The 22,104-nt window shown below is 44.2% G+C and overlaps 1 protein-coding gene across 1 annotated transcript in view; it reads right to left on the reverse strand.

Moving 5' to 3' along the window:
- The window catches only part of AQR (aquarius intron-binding spliceosomal factor), a 156,582-nt gene that overhangs the window by 74,345 nt on the left and 60,133 nt on the right, over window positions 1-22,104 (reverse strand). The window contains exons 18-19 of the mRNA XM_068253903.1: window positions 19,886-20,053; window positions 13,878-14,047 (exon numbers count right to left, since the gene is read on the reverse strand). Of these exons, the coding sequence (XP_068110004.1) occupies window positions 13,878-14,047; window positions 19,886-20,053 (338 nt within the window). The remainder of the gene's footprint in view (window positions 1-13,877; window positions 14,048-19,885; window positions 20,054-22,104) is intronic.

Raw genomic sequence — 22,104 nt, forward strand, 5'->3', positions numbered from 1 at the left:
TACAGCGCCCCCTGATGGTCCGTTTGTGAAAAGGAATAGGGGGTATCAGCTACTGTTTGGGATAAAGTTCAATTTTTGGTCGGAGTTTCTCTTTAACCCATTCAGGTTCCGTCGTTTTCACTTGAGAAATGTTCACCTCCCATTCATTAGCCTATAACTTTATCACAATGAACTGATCTATATCTTGTTTTTTCCGCCACCAATAAGGCTTTCTTTGGGGGGTACATTTTGCTAAGAGCCACTTTACTGTAAATGCATTTTAACAGGAAGAATAAGAAAAAAACGGAAAAAATTCATTATTTCTCAGTTTTCAGCCATTATAGTTTTAAAATAATACATGCCTCCATAATTAAAACTCATGTATTGTATTTGCCCATATGTCCCGGTTATTACACCGTTAAAATTATGTCCCTGTCACAATGTATGGCGACAATATTTTATTTGGAAATAAAGGTGCATTTTTTCCGTTTTGCATCTATCACTATTTACAAGTTTAAAATAAAAAAAATATAGAAATATTTCATCTTTACATTGATATTTAAAAAGTTTAGACCCTTAGGTAAATATTTACATTTTTTTTTTATTGTAATGGTTTTTTTTATATTAAACATTTTATTTGGGTATTTTTGGGAGGGTGGGATGTAAAGTATAGTTTTATAATGTAATTGTGTGTTATGTTTAATTTTTTTTTAATTTTAGTTGTAGTTTTACTTTTTGGCCACAAGATGGCGGCCATGAGTTTGTTTACATGACGTCACTCTAAGCGTAACACACGCTTAGAGTGACTCATCCGGGAGGGAACGGCCAGAAAAGGCGCAGCTTCTGAGAGAAGCTGTCGCTTTTTCAGCGGAGGAGAGGAATCAGTGATCGGGCACCATAGCCCGATACATTGATTCCTTGGCTACCGAATCCACAGCCAGGAGTGCGCTGCACGCGCGCGATCGGCCGCGGGAGCGCGCATGGTTCCTGGACGTAGTTTCTACGTCCAGGAACCAAAATAGGTTAAAGAGAAACTCCAACCTAGAATTGAACTTTATCCCAATCAGTAGCTGATACCCCCTTTTACATGAGAAATATAATGCTTTTCACAAACAGACCATCAGGGGGCGCTGTATGATTTTGTGCTGAAACCCCTCCCACAAGAAGCTCTGAGTACCGCGGTACTCTGGGCAAACTGCCACAATGTAACAATGTTCACAGAAAGGAATTAGCGGTTTACAGCTGTCTCTAACAGCCAAAACAGCTAGGAGCAGCTACATAACCTGCCCACAGTAAAAATGTCACCATGTAATAAATGTCAGAATGTAAATCGGGGAGAGGAAAGATTTTACAATGAACAAACACTGACTAAATAATTTATACATAATTATGGTAAAAAATGAAGCACTTTTTTTTACTACATTATTTTCACTGGAGTTCCTCTTTAAGTACCACCAACAGTGCATGTTTTGTGGAAATCCACAGAGGCAGTTAATCAGCTCTGCTGGGACACTAATTACCTCACTTGTGAATGTTTGTGGTTTTCTGCAAAACATGCACTGTTGGTGATACTTGAGGACAGGGTTGAAAAGCCCTCGTCTAAGGATCCCTATACAAAGATGCAGGCTGCCCCCTTGATCTCAGAAGCAATTCCCTGCAAGGAAAGATCTATGGCTGTGTTCCCTGCTAGGGTTACACTATAACCCTATATGACTGGAAATAAACTGTCACTTGCATACCTGAATGTTAACTCTTTCAGGCAGAGAAAGAACAAAAGGAACCCAGCTTTGTTATTTGTATACTGGGCACTGCACATACACATGTTTATCTCATCAGTTTATTCCTTTAGGCTGCTTACACACTAAGACGTTACAGGCGCACGTTAGTGCAGCCTGTAATGCTCCCCAACGCACAGCAATGTAACACAAGTGGGCTGTTCACACAGCCCACGTTGTATTACATGTAATGCTGCACGTTCTTAAGAAAGTGCAGCATGCTACGGCGTTAGAGCGGCTTAAGCCGCGTTAGACTGTCTGCACATGCGCAGTCATGTTGGGGAGGAGCGGAGAGCGGCCAGGCACATGGCTAATTAATATTCACTGCACGTTGTGACGTGCAGTGTTTACTTCCTGGAGCGGCCGCTCTGTGCGGTGATTGGCCGGCGGAACCACGTGATGCCGCATGCGCACAAGAGTACGCATCACGGACGCCAGAGTGAGCTGCACAACGCGGCTCACTCTGACGTCCACAACGAAGAGCACCAGGCGTCGCGTTAGGTGCACGTTATGCGACCTTAACGTGGCACCTAACGCAACGTCTTAGTGTGCAAGTAGCCTTAGACAAAGTCAGGGGGTATACGGTACTTACTAGATTCTCAGCTGAGAATCGTTGCCTTGGTCATGATCCATTTAGCGCATTCACAATTCTTTACATTTAGCATTAAAAATGGTTACAAGGGAAGTAGTTGCTGGCAAGTTTTGCACAAAGTTGAGCTGTGCACAAGCCAGACAAGCAGCTATAACACACACTGACATGGCCAGTGTTCTGTGTTTTACATTAGCCAGCAGAAATTAAAGACTGCAGTCTGTGTTTTTTGCAGTTGACCAAATCAACAAATTAATGTTGCTATGTCCTGTAGAAACTGCATGAACAGCAAAAGTGGGCATTTCCTCCTATCGATTGCAGGTCAATACACCAATCCCATGTGTGCTTTTCATGTGCTTTCCATGCGTAAAAAGATACCTTGTAATGATGTCCTTCTCATTCCATGAAACCCATGTCAACCTTCACTAAGCAAAAACGCAAAGTAATATGCATACCTACACATATACAGATATAATATAACTTAGACCGCTAAATTAAATAGAAAAATCAATTTAATAGAAACAAACTGTAATTTCAAATAAAAAAAAAAAGTGAAAACCAGTGCAGTTTTTGCTACTCTAATTCCTATCTCTTTCTCCTTAGCAACCACCAGCTGCCTGCTCACTCTACTTCCAGTCCAGTCAGCTCCCTAAAGCCTTCCCCCTCCTCCAGCAGAAAAGCACAGCAATAGTGCTGGTATTTCCTCTTCCAGTGCCATGTCCCATTAGTTCTCCTCTGCCCCGGCTCCACTCTCTGCCTATGTCTTGGTCTCCTGCATGTTGCAAGAGGTCATGTGACATGACCTTATGGGTCAGGAAGGAGAGGAGAATGGGTGGCTTTAATGGAGGGGGGGCAGAGAGGACACAATGCTGGAGGAGGTAATGCCAGCACCACTACTGAACTGAGAAGGTAGGAGGAAGATGAGAGGCACTACCTGCTTGAGGAGAACATGGTGAAATAAGGAGAGGGAATGATGGCAGCTCACTTTTTCTTAAGAGGGCAGAATGGTGGTCACATCTGATATGTGGAAGAGAGGCAATGTTGCCCACATCCGTATGTGACAGGAGGGGGTGCTGCACTTTATAGGGGTAGAAGTAAGGGGTTATGGCGACTGCTCTCGCTATGGTATTGGGTAGGTGGATGGTGGCCACATTAGTTATGGGGGACCTATGGTGGCAGAGGGTGCATTAAGGTAATCACTTGTCAGGTGTGGAATTAGGATAGTTGCACTAGCCATGTGGCCCTAAAGTACAGCACAATGAATGGGTAGTAATAATTCACAAAGAGAAGAACCATAATAGTGTTGCTGGGGGTCCCATGATTTGTAGTTACTCAACTGGCAGCAGACCTGGTCATTTATTCCAAACCACATACCACTATTCAACCTCCCTGGCAGTAATCCCGAGCTACACTCAGGCTGGCCGCCGGGAGCTCTGTGCAAAGTATAGCGCGCAGCGGGCGTTTTTACTCACCTCCAGGGGGATCCAGACGTCGGTAGACGTTCTCCTTCTTCCTGTCCTCCGAGGCTCTGAATCACTCTGGTGAGATCGCCGTCAGTGATCTCACCAAAGTGTTACAGTGCTACCCGGAGGACGGAGATAAAATTGCAGCACTAGAGCCCAGGGAGGTGAGTGAGAGCAGGGGTTGCTGCAGAGACTATGGCGGCATGATTTTATCCTGATTTTAGGGTCTAAAACCTTTTAGAAAAACCCTAAGATCCAGAAATAATCATACCACCGGGGGGAGGGGGGGGGGTGTTTAAAGGATCACAATCGCAAAAATTGGTAAATATAAAATACATGTAAACACATACAAAAGAGAAGTATTTATAAGAAGTATTTCTTCCAGAGTAAAGTAAACCGTAAATTACTTTTCTACCATGTTGCTCTCACTTACAGTGGGTAGTAGAAATCTGACAGAACCGACAGGTTTTGGACTAGTCCATGTCCTTATAGGGGACTCTCAGGTTCTTGTTTATTTTCAAAAGTACTTATTGAATGGCAATTGCTCCATACAACTGCCAAAAAATTGTGCAGCGAGCATGAGAAGCTGGCCAGCATTATTGTATAAATCCTTTTCAGGAAATGTCTTTATAGAGAATAAAAGCTTTGCTGAGAATCCCCATGAATAGATCGACTAGTACAAAACCTATATCTGGCTTTGAAAACTTGGCCCAAAATTTTGCCCTGCGGGGATTAGTCCGCGCAACATTTTGCACTTTTACAGGGGCGCCACGGGTTAACACGGGTTTCTTTAGGTGGTACATTTTGCTAAGAGCCACTTTACTGTAAATGCATTTTAACAGGAAGAATAAGAAAAAAACGGAAAAAATTCATTATTTCTCAGTTTTCAGCCATTATAGTTTTAAAATAATACATGCCTCCATAAATTAAAACTCACGTATTGTATTTGCCAATTGATCCCGGTTATTATACTGTTTAAATTATGTCCCTATCACAATGTATGGCGACAATATTTTATTTGGAAATAAAGGTGCATTTTTTCAGTTTTGCATCCATCACTATTTACAAGTTTAAAATAAAAATAAAAAAAAAAAAAGAAATATTTCATCTTTACATTGTAAAAAGTTTAGACCCTTTTTTATTATTGTAATTTTTTTTTTTTTTTTAAATTTTAAACATTTTATTAGGTTATTTTTGGGAGGGTGGGATGTAAGCAGTAATTTTTTCTGTAAATATGTGTTGATTTTTATTTATTTTTTTTGCATTTAGGTGTAGTTTTACTTTTTGGCCACAAGATGGCAGCCATGAGTTTGTTTACATGACGTCATGACACATACGCTTAGAGCAGGGGTCTCAAACTCGCGGCCCGCGGGCCATTTGCGGCCCTCGATACAATATTTTGTGGCCCTAAAGCTTCCTTATAGTTCGCTTGAGTGCTCCCAAGTTATCCGCCGCATCCCCGCCGCTAAACGAGGGCTGCAGAGCCCCCAAAACGCCCGGGGGGCAATCCGCCGGCATTTCCTGGAAGAGGCAGAGCTTTCAGCTTCAGCTCTGCCCCTCCTGACGTCAATCGCCGCACGGATCGCTGCCTCTCCCCGCCCCTCTATGTGAAGGAAGAGTGAGAGGGGCGGGCAGAGGCGGCGATGCACCGTGATTGTGAAATTCCTTATGCGGCCCAGCCTCATCCTGACTTTGCCTCCTGTGGCCCCCAGGTAAATTGAATTTGAGAGCCCTGGTTTAGAGGGACGCATGGGGATGCAAGAGCAAGAAAAAGCGAAGCTTCTGAGAGAAGCTGTCGCTTTTTCTGCGGGGGAGAGGAATCAGTGATCGGGCACCATAGCCCGATTCATTTATTCCTGGGCTAACAAACCGCGGGCCGGGAGCGCGCACATGACCTCCTGGGACGTAGCTACTACGTCCAGGAGGCAAAAGTGGTTAAAGCCAATGGGTACCGGATTAAAAAAGGAAAAGTCAGATACTCACCTAAGGAGAGGGAAGGCTCGGTCCTAATGAGCCTTCCCTCTCCTCTCCCGGTGCCCTCGGTGCTGCGCTGGCTCCCCGTTCGCGTCCGCCGCCGCAGGGACTTCGGAGGTCTTCGGGAGCACTCGGGCTTCCGAAGACGGGCCCGCTCCATACTACATACGCGCGAGTGCGTCATAGAGGGCGCTCGCGCATGCGTAGTATGGAGCGGCCGCGTCATCTGGAGCCCGAGTGCTCCCGAAGGCTTCCGAAAGCTCCCGAAGGCATGTGGAAGTGTGTAACGGGGAAAGGGGACAGGAAATAAGGGAACATAATGAATGTATTAAAGCATCACCTTTCCGATTGGAAAAAGGTCCTGAACCGCATTGTGATAACAAAATTGTGTAAAAGGCTCCTAGGGACACACCGGTGTATGCAAATTGAAAAATTCTTTATTGGCTGAACATGAAAACGAGACCACTATTGCATCAAACAACGAAGCTAAAAAGCAACAGCGCTGTTGTCATTAAAACCAGGCTTACCACCAACCGTACTGACACACCTCCCCATACATACAAATCAGGCTTGGGGTACCCCGCATAGAGCACAAACTACAGTCCATCCGCAAAGGGCTAAGCACAAGAGGGAAGCAGCGTGGAGAAGGGGGGCAATTGCTAAGCAAGCATGTCCAGCAACAAACGAACAGACGTGATTAAGTCTCATTCAAGGGAACCGGCATGCCTAATAACATTGCATTGACCACATGAGTGTTGATACTCACGACCTCCAACAGTCCGTCAGGAGTAATGCACTTCAGCTTCACCTGGCTATATTATGCTAGCCACCCAGGCAGGCTGCAGATATTGTATTCCAGAGGGGGCCCCCGCCTTGAGATGTAGTCCGGCGTGTGATCTGATGGCACTGGCAGTTTGAACTTCTCCTGCTATGGAGCGGGTAGTATACACATGCATGCAGGCATCCAGTGTGGGAGGTCTCCACAGAGCTGAATCACTCCGGTCGCTCAGAGTCCATCCATCAACACGGCCCTCTCACGCAGTATCTATTCCCGGTAGCTGGTGCCGCAAGACGCCAGTCTCCACGTGTGCTTACGGAGTTGCTAGCGCATCATCGCCTAGCGGGTCGGAGGTCAGTGGGCTGGATGGATGCAGCCAATCACCGACTAGTTTCGCTTGGCAACACCAAGTTTCATCAGGGCGGAGCTTAGAGGAGTGAGCCTCCTTCTTAAAGGACGTTCCCGACTCCACCTCCTCAAACGCAACACTACTGTGTTTTAAAGGCATAGGAAACGCGCTAATCCTGTCTCTGTATTTTGAAGGGGAAGCAGAGTATTACATCTAGCATTGGGTAGACAATTACTTCACATCGTCCACACATACTTCAACACATCTACCTCCCAAGGTGCAGATTTCTTGCCACACTATACAACATAAAGATACAGTATTCTTTCAAATAATTAAGAACTGTCACCGGCAAGGCCGTTAGTTAGAAAGGCGGATGAAGGTGGGGGAGGAAAGTGATAAAATTACAGAAACCATTTCAAGGAAAAATCTATATTTAAACCAGCAGGAAAAATGGTCCCTAGGCGGTGCATCCACATAGCTTCCTTCTGCAAGAGCGCTTTCTCTGTGCGTATAGTGCGAAAGGAGGGAGGAAGATTATCGATCACCAGACCACTTAGGCCCAGAGTTGATCCGCCATGTTCCTCCTGGAAATGCTCCGCAACTGTGGACCTACGCTCCCCACTAACAATATCACACATGTGCTCCAACAAACGTGCTTTAAAAGCACGGGTGGTCATCCCGACATAATACTTTCTGCATGGACACATAAGTAAATACACAACCCAGGTTGTATTACAGTTATAGAAAGATTTCATTCTATACTGTCTTAAACCATCCTGTGACACAAATTGGTTTGTCCTTAGAGTGCATCTACACCCTTTGCAGTTACCGCAGGGGAACATCCCCGCAGGGGGCGGTATTCGATCTAACCATGTACCCTGCTGCAATTTTGGTAGTTCTGATCTCACCAAGTGGTCACGTAAATTTCTTGCCCTACGGGCAGTAAGCAGAGGGCGAGGGCCTACAATTTTCCTAATATTCTCATCGATTTGGAGGACATGCCAGCATCTATTGAGAGCCTCTCTAATTTTGGACCATTGGCCATTATACATAGTAATAATACGGGCACCACCACCAGAGTTGGGGGCACAGGTACGAGGGCGGAGCAACTGGTTTCTATCCTCGCATAATGCTCGGTTATATGCTCGTCGCAGGGTTCTATGCCCATATCCTCTCGCCCTGAATCGGTCATAAAGCTGGGCTGACTCGATTTTAAATTGCTCCAAGCTTGAGCAGTTGCGACGCAACCTCAGAAACTGGCCGACCGGGATTCCCCTGACCAAGGACATCGGGTGATGGCTGGCAGCATGGAGGAGAGAGTTGCCCGCAGTGGGCTTTCGGAACGTTTTAGTCTCCAAACGATCCCCACACTTAAAGATCAGCAGATCTAAAAATGAAATACAAGTTGGATCAATGGAGAATGTCAAACGAACGTTCCGTGTATTAGAATTCAGTTCAGTAATAAATCGCTCAAAATCCTCCCTCGACCTCCTCCAAACTACCAGCACATCATCGATGTACCTCAGCCAAAGGACCGCCCCCGTTCGGAACAGCTCGTTGGTATAGACCTCCATCTCCTCCCACATACCCAAATGTAGGCAGGCATAAGATGGGGCGCAGGCAGTATTTGACCGAACTGGTCGAATACAGCCACGGGGGATCCTGCGCGAGACCGGGCACCGGGAGAGGAGGGGGAAGGCTCATTAGGACCGAGCCTTCCCTCTCCTTAGGTGAGTATCAGACTTTTTCTTTTTTTAATCCGGTAAACATTCACTTTAAGCATGGGTGTGGGTTACTCCACCTGCTGCATGCTGTCCCTCCTAAGCTATGAACACACATACGACAACGATCGTTCGTTGTGGAAGAACGATCTTTTAACTGATGAAAGAATGACTTAAGCAAAAGTAGCTTTTAAAAGTGTGTAACGATCTAATCGTTTGTTAACGAATGATTCGGAACAACATCACAGTAGATATCAGGAAAATGCGTGTTTTCTGCGACGGGTGCACATCTAACCATTATTATATCTTCTGTACAGTGAAGATGTCACATACTGTTCCTGGAAGTGACATCATAGGAAGTTCCACACACAGGTAACGAACGGTTCAAAACGTCCGTTACACTATAAAACTAACGTTACGTATATGACAATACAGTACAGTACAGTACGATAACTCATACTGTAGGTAGTGCATTTAGATAATACAGCGTTAAAAACACATAAAAAAAAAACCCACTCTGTCCTGTTTTAGTGTCCATTAAAATTACAATGATGATATAATCATGGAGCAATTAACACATTCGTAGAACGAACGTTAAATAACGAAAACCACGTGTTTCGCTTGCGCATTAAAATGAAAAGTTCTATGGAGATATAACGAAATGCGCATGTCAAACCTAGTACGAACGACCGTTTCTAACGATGCACTACTTTTGCAAACGATCATCGTTTAAAGAAATCCGCCAAGGCAGATCTTTCGTTTTTTAATGATGTAGCTCGTCCATCATTTGACTTAATGATCGTTGGAGGTTTTTTTTTTAAAACGATCGTCGTTTGAAATGATCGGGGAACGATCGTTTCAAACGACTATAGTCGCATGTGTGTACGCACCTCTAGAGAGACTAGGCTGAAACCCGGGGGAAGCCATTTAAACAACCGTTATGAATTTTAGGTGTATGAAGAAATCAGAGGGATGGATGATAACACAAACCTGGAGAAAACAAACTCCATGGGCCTGTTTACAAAGCGGTGATAACTCAGTTACCACGCCTAAAAGACTTTAGGCGTGATAACCTTTGCACTAGCAGAGTTATCACCGCTTTGTACTGCTGATCGCGCGAAGCTCCCGCGCGTGCAAAGTCCCATAGGGCTTAATGGGCGCTGCGCGCAAAACTTTGCTCGCGGGAGCTTTGCGCGAGTTGCGCTAAGTTTAGGTGGGATAAAGGGCTTTTCACAGGCGTGCAAAGTGTTTGCACCGCTTTGTGAATCAGGCCCCATGTATCCTTTCTCTCGCTGTCTTCCCTAAAACCTTGTACATACATCCAATATTGAGTGCCCAATGATTGGCTAATGTTACTACCTCCATGTACAGCTTACCTACACAATCGGTTCATAGTATTCAAAATCTGTTGGCCCTCATACTGCATGGAGGTGGTAAATGTGACCAGTGATTGGCCAATCAAAATTGGGTGTGTATGTATCCTAAATGTTTCTAACCCTACAATAACGTCCCTTCCTCCACCAATTCCTTCTTTGCCAGACCCACTTCCCCCTCTGCTATCTCTTTAGACTGCACCCACCTCTCTCACTTTGCTGTCCATTTCTCCCTCTCACTTCTGTAAGCCTACAGCTCATTCGTATGATATTACACCTGGACCTAAAGGCGCACACTCTTGCTAGAAAGTTATAACAAAAATAGCCACACAAACTAAAAATATAAGAAACCAATCAACAAGAGTGTTCCAAGGGCGCTCTGTAAGCTGACACAAGGAGAAGGAGAAAGCAGGCCTGGCATGCATCACAGGCAGCTGCTGCTTCATCGGAGGCAATGAAATTAGGTCTTTGATCAAAGCTCCGTTTTATAGAAGCATAAGGCCAACGTCACACAGAAAGATACACAGCAGTGGTAAGGTCTAGCTGGGTGCAATACACATCTACTATAGAGGATTGCAGTAGCAGCATGTGCAGCTGGGGGTTTGTTCTTTAAATACTTCTAAAAGTCCAGCAGACCTGAACTGACACACACTTGGGATGGCTGCTCACTGATTGGAGGAGTCCTAATTAGAGAGGCAACTTCCTATCTCCCTCTAAAATTTGTATACATGGTGTACATTCGGTAGTCAGTGACATAGAGGTCAGGCCTTTTACTACATTCAGGAGGCTGGTTCATTAGGTATCATGCTTATCGGTAATCTGAAATATTGACCTAGCATTTAGCTTACTGAGCTCTCAAACCATAACTAGTGATATAAAGAGACATACAACGAAAGTTGCTTCAGGGGTATAAAGAGATAATTTGCATTCAGCTGTGTGCATTGTGGGTCCCCACATTTACGCACTTAAATCTGAATTATCGCAAGTACCTTCTGTTTTAAGAAGGAAATCTTTTCGGTCTCTCTTAGTCCCCTATACCGTCTTAGTGGTTTTGGGTCACCCCGAGCTTCTTGGTTACTCAGTTAACCACTTAAGGACCGTAGGCTTACACCTCCCTAGTGACCAGGCTTTTTACAAATTAGGCCACTGCAGCTTGAGGGCCCGCTGCAGGGCCGTACAACTCAGCACACCCTCCCCCCCCTTTTTCTGCCCACCAACAGAGATTTCTGTCAGTGGGCTCTGATCGCTGCCAGCATGTTTGTTTATATTTTTTTTCAATTAAATGTTCCTATATTTTTTCTTTCCCCACCCTTTCTCCCTCTGCCAGCCAATGACAGCATATTGATGTGTGACAGCAGTGTTCTCCCCAGGCTCTTTTAGTTGGGTGCTCCACCTGGCTAGTTTTGGAGGAGGTGAGCTTTCATCAGCTCTGCTGTAAGCAGAGAAGCGCCAGCCTTGCATTCTGTCATCTCGCCCCACCAGGCTACTTTTTCATGCCACCCAGCTGGAAAAAATGTCTGGGGAGAACGCTGGACAGTGTATCTAGTGATGTATGGGCAGATCGACAGACAGACCTCTCTCTGATCTAATCTGATCGGAGAGAGATCTCTTGGCTGCCCATACACTGCAGGCCGATTCCCATTCAATTTCAGCACAAAACCTTTCAGGAATCAGCCTAGTCACAGTGCCTCTCCACATCCATCACTGCTCTCCCAAAATGTTTTATGTGCCCCCGGTGCCCGTGCCCTAAAATATCTCCCCTGATACCCCATTTGTCCCCACTTGCTGCCGGTTTATAGTATGTGGCGCATTTTTGTGAAAACACGCATGCACCACATGCTGTATGCCGGCAACGAGTGGATATGAATGCAGAAGCAGGTGGAAACTAGCGGCACGCGGCCAGAAAGGCAAAATATTCTAATGCACGGGCACTGGTGGGCACATATAACATTAGGGGGGACAGCGGCTGAGGGTTCTATCGCATTCATCGCTTGTTCTGATATTGTACGCCATTACTACTGCACACCTGATCCACTGCGTCGGCCCGAGATTTGCCAGCATGTGCAATCGGTACATTTGTCCAATTTCAAATTAATTGGACATGCTTGTTGTGGCAATGATTGTCATCTGATTTAATAAGAATGATCGAATCAGACGGCCGATCGGCCGCAAAAATCACCAGATGTATGGGCAACTCAGGCCTCAAAGTATAGGTGGGGAGCACTTTTATCACAAGCACAGGCAAACACAGAGTAAATTGGTTACAAAGTGGAGGAGATGCCCAGATCAACAATTCTGGCCGAGTTCTTGAACAGTCACACCTCCACAAGAAAAAAAAGAAAAAAAAAGGTGTGGGGGGGGGGGGGGGGTGTCAGGCGACACTGGGAGCCAATATAGTATAGTAGTCTAGTAGTAGAATACCATACTATGCTGTGTTCAGGATACTCACAAACCAGGGTTGCTGTGATTAGCAACCAATCTCAGTGCAGGCAAGGAATTACCCGCCCCTACTCAGGTCACAAAAATACTTTACAAGGATATCAAAAGGACAAATAAAGCTTTGGGAAACCAAAAACTGTTTAATTTCTGTTTAATATTCAAAAATGCAAAAAGTTGACACCATACATTTTTCAATATACAGTAAGATTGTATTTCTTTTTCAGACTAGGCTAAAAGAAATACAAGCCTATATTTCAAAAGTTATGGTGGCCCTTTTATGCCCGTTTACGGTCCTTGGATGGATGCACTTTCACAATTAAAATTTTGTCTGCCAACTTTTTGCATTATTGAATGTTAAAGAGAAATTAGTTTACGGAAGCTCTTTTTAATCTTTTGCTGTCCTTGTAAAGTATTTTTGCAATTACTGGTGTAAATAGAACAACATCAAGGACTCTTTTCTGTATACCCACTCACATGGCAGTAGGAACTTTCTAGTGGTCCCTCTCTGTGGATGACTTTTATGAGGGATACATGAAAATGCAACACCTAGTAGCGGTGAAAGTACATAAAGATACAGAAGCAGCCAAATGCATGGGGCAGCATGGTGGCTTAGTGGTTAGAGCTCTCGCCTTGCAGCGATGGATTCCCGGGTCGAATCCCAGCCAGGGCAACATCTTCAAGGAGTTTGTATGTTCTCCCCATGTCTGTGTGGGTTTCCTCCCGGCACTCCTCCCACATCCCAAAAACATACAGATAAGTTAATTGGCTTCCCCCTAAATTGGCCCTAGACTACGATACATACACTACATGATACATACATATGCCTATGGTAAGGATTAGATTGTGAGCCCCTCTGAGGGGCAGCTAGTGACAAGACAAGTACAGCGCTGCGAAAGATGACGGGCTATATAAATACTTAATAATAATAAATGCTGACTTATTTGTTGTAGATCATACAAACCAAAATTAAATATTTTGGATAAAATTTTATTATCAGCACAGAAAGACTACATCTTTAACTGCACTTATCCCACCTACTCAGGTCAATAACAGGGCCACTCAGGGGCGTAACTAGAAATCACTGGGCCCCCCTGCAAAACTTTGGTTGGGCCTGCAGTCACTAAAACAATTGTTTAGAGAGCAGAACGTTTTCTCTCTCCTTGTCCTTAGTTGTCAGTCTCTCAGGACGGGAACCCCTGCAGCTTTTGCCCCCCTCCCTGCGGTTGCATCCCTTGCAGGGTCTATTGTTACGCCCCTGGCACCACTACAGCAATGCTAACTCAGTACGAGCGCCTCAGCCTTTCGGTCAAGAATTCTGATTAGCTGCTCTGAGCAACTGATCGCTTCTTGCTCAAAATGTCCTTGCACTGGTTTGATAAACCTGCCCCAGTATGGTACTATGCCCAAAAGTACATAGATGAATGCATCTTAACTGACCTTAAAGTTATTCTCTTTGGGTTTCCTCCTCATGATCAAGTTGAAAGATTCATATACATCTTCAGCTCCATTCTGGATAGTGTTTGTCATGTCTTGTTGATATTGATTAGGATCTAAAAACACCCGGTACGTTCTCGAGTCTCCTTTGAGTTTGGGTTTTGGTTCCGGTCCTATATAGACATATTGGGAACAATTAGCTCTGGTCAAACCACGCAGTGCTACACTAATATGTGACTTCGGTGCATAACTGCAAATACAGTTTGGCCTCAATTCACCAGAGGAGAGTTAGTAAGTGATAAAAGGTCGGTATTTTACCTCATGCTGTATTTTAACATTTTTTTTTGCAATTCACCACTGTGTGAGGATAGTTAGAGGAGTATTCGGTAGCAGGCGATAATGGAGCGATATGGATGCGAAAACCGAGCGAAAAACGGTCGGTAGTTAGGTGGTGTCAATGATTTGCATGCAATACTTTGCCGCTCTGGATGCTGGGAGTAAAGGATTGTGGGTAGGAGGAGGAGGTGGTTATTACCAGCATGTCACCGCAGAGGGTTTCCCTCCCAGTTTTTGACCCCCTCCTTCCATTACAAATCCCTCCCTCCGTTCTGCATATTAAGCAATATTAAGCATTTACATTATATATATATATATTAAATATGTACAGTATAAGCCGTTACTGTGTGCTGCTAGTAAACTAGCTGCAGAGTGAGCTGCAGCAGCTGTGTGAAAAACCACATATCACCAGGTACATTTAGGTGATAAATAAATCTAAAATAACGAATGGTCACACCCCCTTTTTACTGGTACACTGTAGTAGGTAATTTCACCCGGCACTCAGCTGAATATTGAGAGGGTGGGCCTTATTGGAAAGTAACTGCGCTCAGCAAACTGCAGAATCTTCACCTCATTCACATGTACCTCTAAATTGGTTGTACAATAAAGGCTAGGAGACGTGCATCAGGTACAAACAGTGCAGAGCATGCCGTCCTGTTCGTCCCCTGGTCACCCTTCCACTGCACACCACCACATCCTCTACTATGCAGGTTTGACGTACCTTTCTTTTGTCAAAACTGTTTAAATCTGGCTGCATGATCCATTAAAGGCATTTAAAGAGACAGGTGCACGGTCATCTCTTATGTGCTATAAACCCCCTTTTTACCCTGGTGAATTGTGATTTTGAGAAAAAATAATGAATAACTACCGACTATTTATTGCACGAATTTCGACCGGTCGGTATTTCAGCCTATATTTGTGGAGAATTGCTATTTTGAGTTATCACATGAGGTAAATTACCAACCATGTGATAAATAGTTTGGTAACCTCTGGTGAATTGACGCCTTTATCTCTGTTTGTCAAGAAGGCAAGGCAAGTCACCCAACAATATTGTTTCCAAAATTCCTTTGGAAACAATTCACAATTTTTATGAATCAATACCTCGGAGAATTGATGGTGTAATTGCCACAAAAGGTGGACCTACACCATATTAAAATATATTTTGTTGATTTTTAAGGTGTTTCCATTATTTTGTCCAACCGCTGTACTTCTACAATGGTTTGCATACTGTAACAACCTCTTACAAGGGGTTACAGCGGGATTAAAAGATACATTCATGCACGTTACTCAGCCATCTGTGTTCAACTGATCCGGATATCTGAGAACAAAGTCTCCAGTACGACTGTCTCTGCAAAAAGAATATGCAGAGTTCCACCAAATTATTTTAATCCCTCTCAGATCAAATCTGATATCAAGCCCCCCCCACCACCTGGTGCAGGGTTGGCAGCAAAGTTTACACTCACCTTTCCACCCAGGCTGCTGCACCTTGTCCATTCTCTCCATCACCTGTGTCCCTTAACACTAGAGACCCGGTGGCACATACCTTATATGACCTACACATGAAATCTCTAGTACATGGCCTCTAGAGTTTGTTATGGGGCACAGGCAATGGAGAAACCAGGCAGGGAGGAGAAGCCCTGGTGGCAGTGGAGAGAAAACACATGTCGGTGGAGAGGTGAGTGTAAGCTCTGCTGCCAACACGTTGTACATCAGTTGTTCCAATGCCATTACCGACATGCTCCCAGCTCCCTGCTGATCAAGCAATATCGTCCGTCCAATGTGATTAAGCGATTCCAGATAGAAATCGATGCCGCAAACAATGCCTGACTGATTTTCAACAGATTGTATCAGAGTGATCAAATCTGGCTGATACCAACGGGAAAAAATATTAAGTGTATGTCCACTTTATTAAGAGAATGCTTTTCCTTGTTGGCCAGAGCGGCACTCTACCATTTGTACTGTCTTGGTGCGCAGAAACTCCCTCTAGAGTTGTGTTATCAACCAAATTCATAGGCTTGCTCATTAGCATGGGAGTGCTCATTGCTTTACTGAAGGTGTGAGAAATCAACATCTCATGGAGTACTTGGGCAAACTGCCTGCTTTTAGATTATACTGGCAGGTGTTTTATCATTTCTGTTATCGTATACTGCTAGCCATCTTGTGACTTGTCAGCAAGTTGTGCCTCTAATGATGATCTTTTGTAATGTGATATAAAGAAATTGTAAACATAAATAAAGAAAAAATATGCTTGTAATGCTGGGGGGCGTTACATATATTTACTTCCCCTAGTCAAGCCCACAGTCTGACCCCAATAGGCATTTATCCAGGCCCATCCCTAGGTTATGCAGCTGGATAGCATACTGGTTAAGGGTGCTGCTGCCTTTGATGCAGGGTATGAGCCTTTGACCAGGATTAAAATCTCGGCTCAAGCCAGTACTGAAAGCAGTAAGGAGTCTTTGGCCCAGGCTCCCTAATGCTCCAGGACATCTGTGGAGAGCGATACAACTCTGTTTCTGCAACTCTAACGTGCTTTAAGTCCACCAGGAGAAAACTGCAATATAAATGTTATAGGTCTTGTTTTGTCTTGTGCTATACCCCTTTCTCCACTGTACACATTTTATATCCTCCCATGAACAATCTACACTTCTCAGTTTAATTCTTGACCCCAACAACCACTCACTTATTCTATCCTCCCCATTATGTGCATTTCTTATCCATTCCCACAGCCTGAACATGTTAGTACCCCATGGGCATATTTTTGCAACATGCACAATCCATAGATTTGTGTAAGAGAACAAAGGGGTGGCCACAACTACGAATGAGTTTTGCATCTTCTGAAAACCAAATCACAACCCCCCTATAATCATTTACATACAGTAAGTCCAGTAAGCCTTACTAAAGAAAATCACTGTTCACCAAAATAACAGACAAACACATCAGAACAAATTGAAGTAAGAACAGAAAATTACACATAAAATATGTCTAAGCATACAGCGGATGAGTCCTGATTTTTTTCCATTTTATAAATCTTTTTTTAACAGAAAAGGTGTCATGCACAAGGCAAAAACCTCCTTCTAGGATATAGTGTGACGCCTGCTGTGCATCACAGAAAAGGCATAAAAGCCTCGTGACCATGAAGAATTGTTAACATAGGTTGAAAAAAAACTTAGTACAGTGAGAACTTCTATAAAAATGACATGATGTGCAGGATAATCTATGTCCCAACACACGACAGTACTGTTCTTTGAAATAAGCATCAAGTTGAATTTTCATTTTTGTTTTTGAAAAAAACCCTAATTAAACTCAACTGCATGGGTTTCAACACTTAAGATTGAGGACTACATGGTGTGAATTAGACTATATGTGCTAAGTAGCAGAGAAATCATAAAACTATACTACCGGTAGCCCCTAATTGCCTACATGCTGTATATCACTGTGGTTAGCCAGCCACCGCCCCCACACACACTTTTGGCCTAAAAAAAAATAAGGCAAATGCAATGATCCCCCAGTTGGCTGACCCCACAATGTGCCACCCTAGTCCCCCATGCAGAGGGCACGTTGGTGCTTGTCGGTGAAAGCATATCTACCTTTCCTCACTCCAACCTTTATTCTTGCATATACCCAGCAGCTAGGGTACCAGAGACGAACGTTCTCTAAAAAATGTAACAAAGATGTTATACATACCTGGGGCTTCCTCCAGCCCCATAAGCCTGGATCGCTCCCACGCCGCCGTCCTCCGCTGCCTCTATCGCCGGTACAGGGTCCCGTCACTTCCGCCGGATGCGACCAGTCTTCCGCATGCCCAGGGGCTCCCTCCGGCTCTGTACGCATGCGCAGTACGGAGGGAGCGCACTGCGCTTGCGTTGACTGGCTCGACTGGCCGAAATGACGGGACCTGGTACCGGCGGACAGAGGCAGCGGAGGACTGTGGCTTATGGGGCTGGAGGAAGCACCAAATATGTATAACATCTTTTTCTCGTGGTCTCTGGTTCTCTTTAAAGGGTACCTTCTGGATAGTCCAGAGGCTTCCCCGATCATCTTACACCATTTTGTTCCAGCAATGGTCACTTATAATGTTGAATATGTTTAGCATGGTTGTGCTCATCTCCATGTACAAGCATGTGAGACCTGGCCACGCCTGTGCCATAGCACAAAGCCACTCCTGCATGGAGTTAAAAGCAGTGTATGAACAGCTTCATTCTTCTGCATAGGTGTGACCAGTTCTAATTCAGGCACAGCCAGGAAGGAGGAGGACCAGGCCAGCAGGAAAAGGGTCAAGGGGGATTTTAGAAGCCTCTGGGATATCCAGATGCTTGCCACTTCCGGCATAAGTATTTAGATTTTTTTTCTTATTCCAACTTCAGATTTACTTTAACGTGTCGCTCACTGTCGTGCGACCACTGTAAGCCTTGGGCTCTAGTGGCCAGTTAAGAAGCTGCTTGGGAAACATAAGATGCAAGCTGGGGCAAGCTTAGGTATCAATGCCTTCCAATGAGGGCTTCCAATGTGTGCTCTGCATAGGGGGGCCCCACACACATCACCAGCAGTACATCACCCTCTTATAAGCTGCCCCACCCCACTTTTAGCCCAAAATATAGCCATGTTCTTTTTAGAGAGAAGAGGCTTCCGCAATAGTTTCAAACAAGACTTGTTCAGTCTTTTTATGACTATGCTGTCAGCAGTGTTCTCCCCAGAAATTATTTGCAGCCGGGTGGAATGAAAAAGTAGCCAGGAGGAGCACAACTAGGGGAATACAGGGCAGGCACAACTTTACTTACAACATAGGAGGAGGATGAGGTGGCAAGCTGATGACAGCCGGGTGCTTGCCAAAGTTAGCCAGGTTAAGCACCCGGCTAAAAGAGCCTGGGGAGAACACTGGGTCAGGATCTAGAACGTACTAATTTTATTCCGCGATTTCTCTGAGCATTGTACGGTCTGATCTTGGAGTGAATTTGCTGGTACATCCACTCTTGAGAACATTGGCAAATGTTGCCAATGTTTTCCACTTGTGTATAACCTTTCTCACTGTAAATTACATCGCTGCTGTTTATAATTCAGTCTTAAAGTAAACTCAAGGTAAAAAAAAACCTGATAAGATTAACAACCGTATTTATCCTCCTACTCCTGAAAACTTTTTTTTAATCCCGCAGTTTTTTTGTTGTTTTTTTTTTAAGCTAAAAATGTAAGTTTATGTTGTATTGTCCCATATGAATGTCACAGTCTCAGTGTCCTAGAGCGAACATATATGAAGAATTGACTTTGTATCTACCCCCTGTACTCAGAAGCTGTTCTTTTCTAGGCAAGAGTTTTATGGCAGTAATTCATCAGTGAAGGTTACCCTATAGTCTGACTAGCTCCCGACTGGGTAAAAAAAAAAAAAGCTGTCACTTGCATAACTGAATGGTTAACTCTTTCAGGTATAAAAGGATAAAAATAAACTCAGCGTAGTTATTTGTATGCTTCACACTGTAAATAAGATGTTATCTCATCCCCTTGGTACACTTTAAAATGGAGCTCTTACACTAAAAATAAAAATATGAGACTCAGTTCTATGGTCTATATACTTAATTAAAACACATACATTTCATCATCTCCTAAGTTTATTTTCACTTCAGGTTTGCTTTAAAAATTCTTCGACAACAAAGGCTTCTAAAACATGGTTTCCTTAACTTTACCTTCCTCGATGACACGTCCCTTTTCATCCAGCATGCCTTGAATCTCACAGCCACGTACATACATAAGACCAGTCTGATCTACAATGGACTGCCTCCGATCAATCTTTGTTCCATATAGCAACATGGGTCGCAGGGTGATCAGGAAGCACACATCATGTTTTCGAAGACCTGGTTAAATCGGTAAGATAAGAACAAGAGAATTTACCTTGTTTTGGCAAGCTATAGGCTACACTATTGGTAAAATTAGTTCTTTACACGAAATATAAACACGTTAAAGGACCCGGTTCCCGAAGCTGCAGGCAGCGGCGTAAAAGCGATCCGGGCGGATGGGCCCGGAGGAAGCCCCAGCTATGTATAAATCTTTTTATTATAGTTCAGCTCTGAGCCCCTTTAAGTGTCACCACCAATATTATTATTATTGATTTATAAAGCACCAACATATTCTACACCAATATACAAAATACAGAATTGGTGACAAAATACAAAACAAAGAATTGGTAATTACAGTCACAAATGTGATGAATAAAATGTATAATGAATTTCAAGACACAAAAGGGGGAGAGAGCCCTGCCCTTGCAAACTTACAATCAAAAGGAATAGTGGGGGAACAAGAGGTGGGGTAGTCTACCATAAACATACCCAGAGGCAGTGTGTTTCAGGCTTTACAGTAGGAGTGCAACTTGGCTTTAGGACAAAGGGTAAGTGGCCTAAGGTAGAGCTTAGGTAGAGACGCGAAGCGTCTCTGGTACTTTACTTACCTGGGGCTTCCTTAAAGAGACACTGAAGCGAAAAAAAAATGATGATATTATGATTTGTATGTGTAGTACAGCTAAGAAATAAAATATTAAGATCAGATATATCAGTCTAATTTTATTGCAGCCTCCGTAGATGCGCAGACGTGCGCGAAACGGCCGTCAGGCTTGACCACCCAGCACCCACCGCACGGTACCTCACATCCAACTGCATGCTTTTAATGTGCAAGATAGCTTTGCTTGTGTTGCTCATGTGCACATCTTTGCTTGCATGTAATCAAGAATAAACACAGCTTTTTGCAGTGCCAGTCTCTCCTGCTTACTTGCTCCATTTCCTAATTGTTTCCAGTACAGGAAGAGTTAAAGAGTAACTGTTAGCCCCAAAAATGAAATTTAAATCTCTGTTGCAATGTTTTATTTACTTTTTAAGGGAGCCAAAAAGGCAATGCAGAAGTTAAAAATCAATCTAATTTTTTTACTATGTAGCCTTTTCCCCAGGACGCAAAGCCGCATAACAGATACTGCTGAGCATGCAGAGCATGCCCATGTCTGCCCGACCCCCCTCTCCCCCCCAGGACCAGGTGCCGATATATTCTCACCCCAAACAGCTGACTGCTCTGACACGGAGAGAGAGCGGGAGCACTTCCAGCGCCGCCACCGCAGAGCAGCCGCCGCCGAGTCACATGTGAGAGAATCACGAGCAGGAGAGAGATGCACGGCGGCGGCTGCTCTGCGGTGGCGGCGCTGGAAGTGTGTAGATGTACTCCGCTCCCGCTCTCTCTCCGTGTCAGCTGTTTGGGGTGAGAATATATCGGCACCTGGTCCTGGGGGGAGAGGGGGGTCGGGCAGACATGGGCATGCTCTGCATGCTCAGCAGTATCTGTTATGCGGCTTTGCGTCCTGGGGAAAAGGCTACATAGTAAAAAAATTAGATTGATTTTTAACTTCTGCATTGCCTTTTTGGCTCCCTTAAAAAGTAAATAAAACATTGCAATAGAGATTTAAATTTCATTTTTGGGGCTAACAGTTACTCTTTAAGAAACTCCAGTTATCTCTACGCAAAAAAGCCATTAATCTCTACGACTTTCAAAGTCGTGAAGAGGGCTGTTATCTGACTTTTATTATCTCAACTGCAAGTGAACTAATTACTTTTTCTCTGCCAGAGGAGAGGTCATTAGTTCACAGACTGCTCTGAAAGAATCATTTTGAATGCTGAGTGTTGTGTAATCTGCACCTATTAGAGAATGATGCAATGTTAGAAAAAACACTGTATACCTGAAAATGAAAATATGAGGATATTTTCTTTGCTGCTAATCTTCAAGTAATTATTCATAGTACACAACCAATTCACTATATCATATATTTTTTTTCGCTTCAGTGTCTCTTTAAGCCCAGTTATGGCTGCTTGTCCCTCATTGTCTCCCCGGACGACTTCTGTCATCTGCAATTGTGCCCGAAAGCCAGGCC

The sequence above is a fragment of the Hyperolius riggenbachi genome, chromosome 9, assembly GCF_040937935.1.
Source record: "Hyperolius riggenbachi isolate aHypRig1 chromosome 9, aHypRig1.pri, whole genome shotgun sequence".
NCBI classification, from domain to species: Eukaryota; Metazoa; Chordata; class Amphibia; order Anura; family Hyperoliidae; genus Hyperolius; species Hyperolius riggenbachi.